The sequence below is a fragment of the Lissotriton helveticus genome, chromosome 12 (genome assembly GCF_964261635.1).
Source record: "Lissotriton helveticus chromosome 12, aLisHel1.1, whole genome shotgun sequence".
NCBI classification, from domain to species: Eukaryota; Metazoa; Chordata; class Amphibia; order Caudata; family Salamandridae; genus Lissotriton; species Lissotriton helveticus.
In genome coordinates this window covers 687,956,540-687,969,890 of record NC_136073.1, presented here as the reverse complement: position 1 = coordinate 687,969,890, position 13,351 = coordinate 687,956,540, and the positions used below count along the sequence as shown (strand labels likewise).

Below are 13,351 nucleotides of genomic sequence, written 5' to 3'. Positions count from 1 at the left end.
AGCTGTACCGTTTTCCAGAATATCATGGAAAGTCGAAAGACTTGATCTACAGTGGACACTTTAGTCCTGAACCCCGCCTGATATGGGCTCAGGACTGAGTGATCTTGGGTCCAAGATCAACCTAGCAAAAATCTTTTGGGGGACGTCTATTAAACTAATAGGCCTGTAGTTGGCTGGGAGCAGAGAAGAACCCCTCTTGAAGATGGGAACAATCTCTGCCCCCAGCCAAGTAGCAGGCCCCGGCATCCCCTCCAGGATTGCATTAAATAGAACCTGTAGATATGGAGCCCAGATCATGGGTTCACTTTTAAATAGGTCCCCAGGGAGTTTGTCCAACCCGGGGGCTTTTTCAGTAGCAAGTCTAGCAATAGCTGCGCCTACTTCTGCTAGACTAAATTTGTCTGTGTCCAGGAGTGGCGTAGGGGTCGCTACACTTTATATAATATCTTTACAATTGGTAATTGTAAGGGGGAAGACATCCCAGCCATTTTAGATTGCCTTATTATTTCGGGCGCAAACAGCTCCATCTACCATTGGGGGAGGTTGCACACAGTAGATGACTGGAGACAACAAGCTTTTGAGATTATGAATAGTGTCGTATATACATTCATTGTTAGCTCGTTGTTAGTGTTTCCATGATGGAAACATTCCAAATTTGAATATAACATACATTCAATGATGGAGGCATGTGTGCCTTCCAGTGAGGTGTAGTTGAGTCTTGTGGCGAAGAACATGTGTGTTAACAATCGCTCCATAGGTGTTGTAAGATGATAAGGAATGCTCATTCCCATGCAGCACAACAAAACCGTCAAGGGATTCAGGGTTAAAGTGTTGCCTGTTACATCTTCAATTAAGGACATAATGGTTTTCAAATATGCTTGGATGTGGGTGCACTGCCATCTTGTGTGCCATCGTGCTTATGTCTTGGCATCCACTCCAGCATGATTCTAAGGTTTCAAACATGGTGAAATATGAGATACCCACGCATTAGAATGTTTCCATATGTTGGGAGCATATTGAAGGCTTTGCAGCTCTTCTTCATGTAAGTGTTCATATGTTTTCTGCTGTCTCTTTACCAAGCGTTTCTAGTATAGTTGTGCTACATGCAGAGGGCCAACGGTGGACTCCAAATGCCGCACTGACCTCTTATTATTCCCCAAAAGTGGCTTTGAATGTCTGTATTTCTTTGGTGTGCATACACAACTCCTGTACCCACCGTTGAAGGGTACAACCCGTAACCGGGAAACAAAATTGCGAAGAAGATGGAGTGGTGTACTACCAAAACGTTCAGAAAAGCACTGGATCGAGTTGGACACTATCCGGTACCACTACGTGACCAACTCGATCCAGTGCTTTTCTACCGGCCCATATCATGGCGGCCCGAGCATCACTATGGTAACGCGACAGAGCGACGCCATCCTGATTCATTGAAATCAACTTTACAGTGATGATATTATTCGACCTAAACATTTGCCCTGACGAAGTTCTTTCAAGAACGAAACGCATTGGCTGTTGTTTTGTGTTCATGCACTTGGATTTATATGAATAAAGACTTTTTTCTAAGAAGGAACCGATTAAGCTTCATTATTAATTCCTGAATGTTTTGGTAGTGCACCACTCCATCTTCTTCGCGTTTCTAGTATGGTTTACCACATTAGGCATTCCTGCCCCCCTCATTTGTTGATTTGTATTAGGTATGTTGAACTTCTCTCTGTAATTTCCCCTCCTTAACATGGGTCATGTTCGTTGGTTGTACTGACTGATCAATAGTCTTTGGTATAAAGGGGACATTTAGAAAATGTGTAACATTTGGGGCATGTAGTTAATGTTGATGCACGTTATTTGTCCTAGCAACGAAATGTAGTTTGCCTAATCTGCATAGGTCTGTAAACAATCTATCTAGCATGAGTGGGAAAGTCGATGCATGAAGTGAGGATACAGCTGTAGGAAGATACACAGCTAAATATTTTATAGGGCTAACCCTGACACTGAGGCCTACAATTGTTAGTATGGTTTCTGTCTGTGTGGGTACAGTTGCTCCCTTTGCAGACATTGTGTCTCGAGGGGTCATACTCACTGCATCAGATCTTACCAACAGGAGGGGCGTGGCCAGCAGCCGATGGAGACGGTCGCAGCCTAGCGAGGCTCCCGTCCCTCCGCCCGACAATCCGCCTGTAATCCTGCCCGAGACTCGGGATCCCCGAATATACCGGGCGGATCCCGAGTGCAACGCTCGAGCCTGCTCCGGTTCGAGTCACAAGCCGGAGATTCTCCCATAGCGGGCTCTGAGCACCACGGAATGCCCGGGACGCCGGAACACAAAATGGCGGAGTCCGACTCTTCGGTCGCCTAATTGCAGCGAGGGTTCCATCCCCGGCGCCTGGCTGCACTCGTGAAGTGGGGCAGCGGGATACCTCTGTGGGGACCAGAGCCATCTGCACGCTGCCGACCTCTGCCCGCGGCAAGAACGGTGAGGAGACCTGACGGAGAGGGGGCCCTGCGTGACTCCGCCCCGCCCGGGACGCCGAAAATCTGTTCCCCGGCTTTGGGGCCTACTGCCACGACCGGAGCGACGTCGGCCCCGTGGCCTGGCTAGCTGCGTGAGGCGAGCCTGCTGGCGGCCAGGAGGCCTGCTACCGACGACCCGCCGGCCCGATTGCTGGGCAGGAGGACGAGAAGCGCTGTGGGCGGGCGGCAGAGGAGCCACTCCGCCTCCTCGGGGTACTATTGCCGGTGCCCCGGCTTGAGGGCCTACCTTGTTGGGGCCTACCTTGTTGGGGACGGCGGCTCTGCCTCCGGCCCCGCTGCTGGACCGCCGATTAAAACGGAGCCGGAAGGGAACGGGACACATCCAGGGGCCGGCCGGAGCCCCGACGACCCCCCTGACCCAGTGCGGCTGACGTGGCACCCTGAACGGGGGACACCCCTTTGGAGGCCCTTCCCCCGCGGGAAACGGCCTTAACAACGAAGCCGTTTCCCCGAAATCTTTAACCACGCATGCAGTACAACGCATGCGTGGTTACCACTAATGCCTTTACCACGCATACCTTTACTACGATGTTTGTAGTAAAGGCATATGTGGTAAAGGTAAAAATAAAAAAAGGGGGGCTTGGGGGGGTCTCCCCCCCAAATAAAACAACTCACCATAAGTCACGTCGGCATCAGCGTCGTTAAAGAGAAATCGGAAAAAATTCCGTTTTCTCTTAACGACGTATGACGTCACCACGCAATTATTCGAGGAAAAGTTTATCCGTGGTAAACGAATTCCGTTGTAACGCATGCGTGGTAAAGGCATGCGTTGCAACGGAATTCGTTGTATCATCATATATTCTCCCCCGCAGGTGAGCCGAAATTGAATCCCTGGCTCTGGGGCCTGGCATCCTTCGGTGCATTGGACGGCAACTGGAGACCCTAATCCCTTACCTGGGTGGCGGGATCCCGCTGTGTCTGGCCCCGGATTTCAAACCTAGGCGCCCTGCGCCTGCTGCGTGGGACGACCCAAAGGTGGCTGGGCCTATACTGCGACCAGGGTGGGGCCCGAAGAGGTGTCTGGCCTGGGGAGAACCGGAGACCTTCGCGAGGGCGGCCGGAATCCCGCCTCACCCGCCGAACTTAACCAAACAAGCACCCCGGCCTTCTCGGGAGGGGTTCTGTGCCCGCCTGCCCGTGCCTGGCTCTCGACGGGACCCACGATTGGACCCGCTGCAGCGGTCCCGGAGCTAAGATTGGGAACTGCGGAATGGACATATCGCAATCGACTGCTTATATTGTGGGCGCAACACCATAACCTGACGGACTTTGATTTGTGGGCGCCACCAGAGGGCAAAGTGCCGGAGACCCCTGGTTGGTGATCAGGGGACGGCCTGTTGCGGGAACCGCCGACCATCCTTGGGAGCCCAGCTCCATAACTCAGCAGGAAGATGGGAAAGACCAGAAGCGTTAAGGGGGACGGGAACCCTGCCACGGAGACGCCTGAAGACACCACACAATCCACGTCGGAGCTGCAACGAATGCAAGACAGGATCCTGGAGGCTATCGCAGCAACGAAAGATGCCTTACACCATGATATTGCGCAGGTTTCGACTGGGCTGGGGCTCCTGCGGGCCGACCACGCGAAATTGTCAGACAGGGTCAAGGAAGCGGAGACCACCCTAAAGGAAGTCGTACCAGCACAGAAATCGATGAACGGGAAGCTCGCGGAGGCACTGGACCGTATCCAAACCCTGGAAAAGAGAGCTGAGGACGCTGAAAACCGCAGCAGGCGGAACAACGTGCGCCTTGTGGGCCTTCCGGAAAAAAAAGAGGGCACGGACATGGTGGGCTACTTGCACGAATGGCTAAAGTCAGTGGTGGCCCCGGAGGGCCTTTCTCCCTTCTTCGCTCTGGAGCGAGCGCACAGAGTGCCATCAAGACCCCTGAAACCAGGCCTCCCACCTCGCCCAGTGGTCATCAAACTACTTCACTACAAGGACAGGGACTGGCTGTTGCAGCGGGCCAGGGACGCGGGTCCCTTTCAGGTGGACAATAACAAAGTCACGCTGTTCCCGGACTACACGTTCGAGACCCAAAAACTGCGCGCCTCCTTCCTTTCTATCAAAAAAGAACTGCGCACGAAAGGCATCCAATACTCGCTACTGTTCCCGGCCCGACTCCATGTAGTGGCGGACGACAAAGCCCTGTTCTTCCCGACGGCGGCAGAAGCATGGACTTGGTGGGATACTTACAAGGCGGGCACGGACGGGGCTCGGTTCAGGGCTGAGGAGGCGCACCAGGAGTACACAGTCAGGCGATCGAGAAGACACCGAGGGCGCGGACAGAGATCCGGTAAGCCAACGGACATCCAGACAGCGGACGAACGCAGGGCGGCGCTACAAGCGGTAAAAGATGTCTCAGGATCTGAGCTGACTCAGCTGGAGAGGGACTCGGGCTCGGAGGGCCAGGGAACGGGCTCGGACACTGAACTGTCGGAACTGGGCGGGGCCGGGGGCCCGAGGGTCACACCACAGACATCGGGGGAAATCATCGAGAGTTGAACCATCGCCGTGGCGCCGAGCAGAGGCGGCAGCGACTAGAGCGACTACTAAGAACTTTGGAGCAGGCCGCTGTAAGACTGACATGCTGTGAGTCATAATGCCTATTGCGGGGTGGGGATATGGGGACAGCATTTGAAGTTTCCAGAGGTTAACGAACACACCCCAAGGCCCATAAGGCCCTCGTGGTACTGAGTACGAAGTAGAAGATTGAGAGCACGTTTGCTCGATAGTTTGGATGGGAGCGACTCTTTTGCAGTTAGGTCCTGTTCTGGGGGAGGGGGGGCCTGGAGTGGTTGGGGAGACTCCAAGCATAGTTCGGGGAGGGAGGGAAGGGAAGCTGTTGGGGATGGGTAGGGCTGGGTTCAGGTCTGTGGTCCGGTTGCAAATTCCTGGAGATCTATGTCAAACGCAATGGGACAATGGCTAATACTGGATCATTAAAATGTGTGTCCTGGAATGTGCGGGGCTTGAATACGATGGCGAGGAGACACAAAATCCACTCTTACCTAGTCCGTAGAGGTGTACATATTGCATTCCTGCAAGAGACCCATTTAACCAGGAAAGAGGGAATAGCGCTCCAACGCAGATGGAGGGGCCACCTATTCTATACCACGTACTCTGCTTTTACCAGAGGAGTATTAATTTGGGTGAGAGCGGGTGTCCCTCTCCAGGTAACTAGGCACATAGAAGACCCGGAGGGGCGGTATGTTGCGGTCGAGGGACTACTTAGAGGCCGACGTATAGTGCTTAGCAGCATCTATGCGCCAAACGTGGATCAAACGACATATTTTGCAGGGCTTTCGAGGGTACTGGCCAGCTACCTTACAGGACCTGTACTGATGGGAGGGGACTTCAACTCCATAGAAGACACTACGTTAGATAGGTCGCATCCACCACTGCACTCTTCCCCAGTACACAGGTTAGCGAAATGCAGGACTGAATGGCAGGGAAAATGGGATCTAGCAGACAGTTGGCGCGCACAACACCCAACAACACGGGATTACTCATTCTACTCTAGCCTACACGACCTACACGTCCGCCTTGACACCTTCCTTTGTTCTTCAACAGTACTAGCAGCAGTGGCCCGGACTGAATATTTAGCACGCACGATATCTGACCATAATCCGCTGCTCCTGGCGCTAGATTGGATGACTGAGCCCTCAAAAATCCCAACATGGCGGCTATGGCCTGACACGCTAGATGACCCGCCCTTCCGCGTAGAGCTGGGGGATCGGATCACCCAATATTTTGAGGAGAACGAGGGTACCGCCTCCTCCAAGGCCATAGAATGGGACGCATTTAAGATAGTAGTAAGGGGACACTGCATAGGGAAGTTTGCGGGAGCCCGCAAATCATTAGTGGACGACTTAGACACAGCTGAGCGTAAATTGAGGGACGCAGAACTAGAACGCCCTAACCACCCTGAATTGCAGGAGAAAGTAAGCGAGGCGCGAGAGGCAGTGGCGGTTGAGGTGGAGCGCCTTCGTAGCTTCGATTACAAGACATACTTGACAAAGTCGCACGCTGAAGGGGACAAAACGGGAACGCTCTTGGCCTGGCTAGCGAACCCACATAGGGGTAGCCAATCAATACTAGCCCTACAGGAAAATGATGGTCAAACCCATACCACGCAATCGGACATGTTAGACTGTTTTAGGTCCTATTACGAGAGGTTGTATAGCACTGAGCTGGGGAACCAGACTGAGGCAATAGACGCTTTCCTGAGCAACTTACAGCTCCCACAGCTAGAGCGAGAACAAGCTGACACCCTGGGAGGCCCAATAGCTTTGGCAGAAATAAGGGGAGCAATTAAACGCATGGCGCGCAACAAAACACCAGGGATGGACGGTTTACCCATTGAATTCTACGGGAGATACCTAGATCAACTGGCCCGAGACTCCCAAGTGATCTACAATGAAGCCAGTGAAGAGGGCAGACTTCCCCGGTCAATGCGAGAAGCCATAATGATTCCTTTATTAAAACCACGAAGGGAAAGTACGGACCCTGCATCCTATAGGCCGTTATCCATGTTAACGACCGACTACAAAATTTTAAGCACGGTGCTGGCCACCAGACTGTTAACCCATATGCAAGACCTAGTCCATAAAGACCAGTCAGGTTTTATACCCACGAGGAACACGACACACAACATCCGTAGACTACTTAGACTAGTGGATGACCCACCGCCGGATGCGAACGCTCCCCTAGTATTGGCAGTCGACATAGAGAAAGCCTTCGACAGCCTGGAATGGGACTACCTATATAGGGTGATGCAGGGGTTTGGCCTGGGCGAGGGTTACATAAAATGGACGAAGGTGCTCTACTCTTCAGCGAAAGCTAGAGTGAAGGTTGGAACCTTAGTATCAGACCAATATGAGGTGACTCGAGGAACCAGACAGGGATGTGCACTTTCCCCCCTGCTGTTTGCACTTGCGGTGGAGCCTCTTGCAGCAATGGCTAGAAGGGGTGACCATTACAATGGATTGGCCTTCAGAGGGGCCCACCATTACATTTCCTTATATGCAGATGATCTCCTCTTCTTGGACGATGCGGAGGAAGCGGTAGAGGGCGCAGAGAGGCTGCTAACGCGCTTTGGCGATATCTTGGGACTGCGGGTAAACTGGGCGAAAACCTGTCTCTTCCCTCTACGGAGGGGGGAGGAACGCCCTGCGCTCCACCCGAACCTTCGATGGGAACCCCGCTGCCTGAGCTACCTGGGGGTGCACATATTCCATGAACCGGCAGACCTCCTAGACGGTAATGTAGGTCGCTGCATTCGCCCATTGCGGGGCAACATATCCTTCTGGGCCACCCTCCCCCTTTCGATGGCAGGCCGGGTTGCACTTCTAAAAATGATAGCACTACCACGCCTCTTATATTTCTTCCGGACCCTCCCCATCTGGATCCCTGGAGCACTGTTCAAACAATTGAGATCGCTGTTGGTGTCCTTTCTATGGGGGACGGGTAGACGCAGGATTGCACTAACGACACTAACCCGCCCTAAAGATGAAGGCGGCCTAGCGGTCCCGGACTTTGAGCTCTACTACTTGGCAGCTCAATTGCAATTCTTCACTCAAGAAGTAGCGAGAGTGTACCGAGGCCCGGAGCAAGAAAGGGAGAATGGCACTCCCCGCCACGTCCTGGCGTATATAACCCTGCAACAAAGGTTACTGCTAAGAGAGTTATCCCAGGAGGAAAGGACCCTTCGATTATGTTGGAACCGGTCGCAAAAGCGAGCTGGTTCTGGTCACCCGTATGCACCCGAAATCCCGCTGGGCATGGTGACGGCGCTCCCACATGGCGGGGACTGGTCGGGACTTCGTTTCTGGGAGGAGGCAGGGCTGCAGATGGTTGGGGACCTGTATGAGGACGGGGTATTATCCCCATACCAGGCTTTGCAGGAGCGATATGACCTTCCGAGAGGGGACTACCTACTACACGCGGCAGTGGTGAGAGCTATACAAGTGCACTGGCGGGAGGGCCTAATAGAACCCGCGACGACACTGGCTTGCCAATACACAATGATGGCCGCAGGAACATTTAAAGCAGTTACATGCCTTTACCGCAGAATGCTTACGGAAACCCTACAACCACTAACTCCACTGAAGCATAAATGGGAGGCAGAACTACAACTAGAAATCCCAGACACGACATGGTCCCAGCTGGTGCGGAGAACCCGAAAGAGCACGAGAAACGCGCGATTCCAACTAATACACCTCAATATCCTCCACAGAGCTTACCTTACCCCGAGTAAAATAGCAGCATACTTTAAAATAGAAGACGCAGCATGCCCCAGATGTAATCACGTAGGAGCAGACCTAGTACACATGCTGAGGAGCTGCCCCTGCTTACACAATTATTGGAGGGAAATAGGGGACACCCTGAACGCAGTAACAGACAGGGAACTAAAATACGATAGCGCGGTCACCATCTTACACTGGTTCCCTCATACACGCAAGAACAAACTAACAAGTAAATTCATAGACATGGGCTTACTCATAGCGAAGAGGGAGCTGACCATGGGGTGGAAATCGAAGAGGGGGCCAACGCATAGGAGATGGATAACTGAATTTTTGAAATGGGCAGCAGCGGAAAGCACGATAAGATATCAATTGGCCCGCCGTAGTTTAGACAAAAAAGCACAGGATGCAGCAACGGCGTGGGAAATACTGGTACAGACACTAAGGGATAACGCAGTAGAGGAGGAGGGGGATGAGGAGATAGTGAACACGGTGACCCCAGCAACGGGGAGCGCACCCCCAGCACCTCCATAGGGCAAACACACACAGTAACGCATAACACTTCGAAATCCCACAGTATAAGCACACATACTTGCACAGAGCACAGGCACTGACACCGGGAGGGGGGAGGGGGAGGGGAAGAAGCAAAGGGGGATTCCTGCAGTGGGACATGTACGAACATTATAGACCAGTAGCAAGAAGCGGAGAGGAAAGATAAAAGCAGAGGGTGGAGGACCCTATATATTGACTACTGACTGACTATTGACGACCCAACTGAATGAGAGACGTGTAACAGAGTACCGCCGCCCTGCCTCCGGGATGAGGGCTAAATGGCTGTGTCCACAACAACTGATAAGCGATGGGGGAATAGCGACTCTGTATTATGAGATTCTACACATGGCAATGTATATTGTACACAACCCTGCAATAAAAATTGTTTAACAAAAAAAAAAAATCAGATCTTACCAACAGTCGAGTCACGTTTCTTTTCCGGAAAATCAGAATGCGAGGGACATCAATGGTGTAGTTAATTGGGAAGTTGTACTTCTGTGGAAAAAAAAGGAAGGTGAAATGCTGGGTGCAAGGTGTGACATTTACTTAGTACCATTCCTGAACAGTGTGGCAATGCCGTCACATTGTTTTAAAAAAAATCTTTTAGATGACAACTTCAACACTTACAAACACGTTACATATATGGGTATCAGAGTACATATACATCGGAGCGTGCTTGACAAATCCGTATCTTCAGCTTTCTTACTATTGTTATAATTTCGAATTCGTTTTACTCACTATGCGACATGTTATGATGCTGATCCACACGAGGAGGCTGGCAGACATTTCCTCTATATTCATTCCACTTTCCCCATATTTGAGACCATTTTCTAGGGCAACCCCTTAATTCATATATTGTCTTTTCCATTAACATGCACCAGTCCATGTCCCTCTTCTATGCAGCAATAGCCGGTGTTTCTCGAAAGCCCCACAATCTGGCGAGATTGCGCTTGGCGACTATCATTCACAGTGCTACCCATGTTCTTTCTTTACTATTTAGGTCAGTAGGTCCCCAGATGTTTAATAGAGTCCTATATTGGGTTCTATATTAGTCCCCAGCACTTCCCCCATACATTTTATCAGTGTGGACCAATATTTCCTAATGAGCATGCAGTCCTAGACAATATGGGTGGATGTGCCCTCTTGGCCCACCGGATCCTGCACTCGGAATCATCCCTGTAGCCCGTTTTTTAAATTTTTTTATAAATCTTTATTTGGATAAAAGAAAAATATCCTTAAAAGCATTACAAATTGAATCCACAAATCGGTACATTGTAATTAAAAAATTTCAAAACATATTTTACCACAGTTGAACAGTAAAAATCTATCGAGACCTGTTACTCGATTTATATTGCACCCTAAAAATTAAAACAATTGTGTAATAGACAGCGATAACACTTAGTAAAAGAGCAGGGGGAATTGATGTACAGACGTTTGACAACTAAAACTCATAATTTTATTATTTTCTTTTTTTAACTTAAAACTAAGGGCTAAAATGCAGCTTAGGTTGGGCCACTGGACAGGACAGAGCGGGGGATTGCTGCTCCTTCCGCCTTTGCTGTACAGATGCGATAAGCATCCCGAATATATGTTGTAAAGGCAATATTCAGAGCTATGTTTTCTGGGCACAGAGAGGTGATAATTGCCTGTCTACAGGTCTGAACACCCAACCTGTTCCACTCTGCTCTGAGTTTACGTCTACATTGGAACGTAAGTGCGGGGCATAATCAAACCACGTGCTCTACGCGTTTCAGTTGTCATGCCGCACCCTCTGCAAGTTAGATCTTCCGTGGTACGCTGCCATGTGGGCAGATCTTTTAAAAAACGCCAAACCCCCAATCTGATGGCCAAAAAACTCCGCTTTAAGTGCAGTGAATAAGTACAGGAGAGGTAAGTAGCCGGAGATATGCGCCCATAAGAGTTCATGACTGACCATGCATGGCTGCGTCTGCGGAGTTGCGCTTTGTCCATAATGAGTGAGCACATTCTGACGCTTTTTTTGATACATGTTTTAAATGCAGTCATGCTGGGGTTGAGGGCCCACAGATCACCCGCCGCCATTTCGCAGATAGAGTCTGTAAAAAGGCGGCCATACGAGCCCCCAAGGTTCTTCTGACTGATCTCCAACCAAACTAGAGACTCTAAAGTACCTATAGCTGCTTTTCTAAGTTTGTGACAACAGTTTAGATATGTGCCGATGTTGAAAGCCTCATGATTTAATAAGCCCAGTTCTAGCCTGATCTGGGCAGCAGAGGCAGATTTGGGCAAATGTAGCCCGTATTCATTAGCGCTGGACCAAAGAGATAAGTTCTGTGCAGTATTTTTAGTTGTACCAGTCTCAATCTGGAGGAGATCACTATTTCCCTGGGGGAGGCCAAAGCCTCCAGCCATTCCTCGTCCAATGCTGTCACATTGTTGGGTTTGGACACTTTAATGTGTGTGCCTTGGAACAGTCCCCAATGGTCAGTCTTGAATTAATGGGGACACTTTGACCAGTAGTATGCCTGCTCAGAGGTGCACATCTGTAGGTGATCACTCACAGGTATAACAACAAATCGGTATATATATATTTTTTTTTTATATTTCTTTTTATTAAACAAGAAACAATGAAACAAACATAACAATTGCATTGGGAATACATCGGCATTATCACTGCGGTGCTCGGAGCAGAGGTCGTCTCGCAAACAGGATATAAAACAGAATAGTAAAAATTTGGAATCAAAGGGAATCCAGTGTCCAAAGCAGTTCGCCTGGCTGGGGGACACACAAATATCTCCCCGGTACACATTCCACGGCCCCCATATCTTTATCCACTTCTCAGGGCAGCCCCTCGCGACATACACAGCACGCTCTCTGAACATGCACCAGTCCAAGTCTTGGGCCCACTTGGCGCGTTGTGGCGATTGAGTGGCTCCCCATAGTTGTGCTATATTGCGCTTGGCAATCATACAGGCCAGCATAACCCATTGCTTTAAATATCGATTAAGATCCGTGGGTTCCCAAACATTCAAGAGACATCTGCGCGCCTCCAATCTCAACTCACAACCCAGAACATCTCGCAGAGTCTCATGTATGGCACGCCAATAGGTTTGAACTCTATCACAGTGCCACAGTATGTCAAGAAAAGTCGCAATATCTCCACAGCCTCTCTTGCATTCCCCATTTGTACTCCATCCCATCCTCACCAGCCCCGGACCAGTAACATAAGACCTATGTAGAATCTTCAATTGCACCAGGCGCAACCTAATCTGTATCGCTACCACCTTGGGGGAAGACACAGCCTCAACCCAGTCCTCATCATCCAACTCTAATCCATCGCTACCCACGCCTCCCTGATAGACCTCAGTGGGTCTTCCATGTGATTGATCAACTTTCGGTAAATCAAGGAGATGGTTTTTTCGGGTAGATGACCATCCAATACACGATCTTCACGGGGGGAGGCCTCAGGGAGGGTGTCTCCCGGTAAGACATGAGATAGAAGGGCATGCCTGACCTGCAGGTAGCGGAAGTGCTCTTTGTTATGAAGGTGGTGACTCTGCTGAAGTGCCTCGAAGGTCAGTAATTCCCCCCTCCCCCAGACATCCTTTATCTGACCAATTCCAATCAACTCCCACTTGTCAAAGCCCTTGGTGGTCCACAGATTGCCCAATTTTGCGGAGCTAAAGAGAGGGGTCGCGAGAGTCAATCTCCCTTCCCATCCCAGACTCTTATTAGCCGCATGCCAAACCCTTACTGCGTGAGAGGTGGGACCCGCAAGAAAAAACTGCCCCGGCCGATTATACAGGGCCCGAAGGAAATCTCCCCCGGGGGACTGACTACGATCCATAGCATATCCAGGGTCTCCAGGCAGGCCGTAAACTATCTGATTAATAGCTGCCAACTGGGAAGCCCAATATAATTTCCTCAAATCGGGGATCCCAATACCACCATCATACCAGGCCAAGGTGAGTTTGGTATAGGCAATGCGGGGTCTACCATCCCAGAGGAGCAGCCTCTGGAGCGCCTCAACCTCCTTGAAATACTTAG

General features: G+C 50.7%; 1 protein-coding gene across 4 annotated transcripts in view; it reads right to left on the bottom strand.

The window, feature by feature from the left end:
• The window catches only part of IL34 (interleukin 34), a 920,960-nt gene that overhangs the window by 568,017 nt on the left and 339,592 nt on the right, over positions 1 to 13,351 (bottom strand). For all 4 annotated transcript variants that reach the window (XM_078671356.1, XM_078671358.1, XM_078671357.1 and 1 more), the window contains exon 3: positions 9,740 to 9,820. In XM_078671356.1, the coding sequence (XP_078527482.1) occupies positions 9,740 to 9,820 (81 nt within the window). The remainder of the gene's footprint in view (positions 1 to 9,739; positions 9,821 to 13,351) is intronic.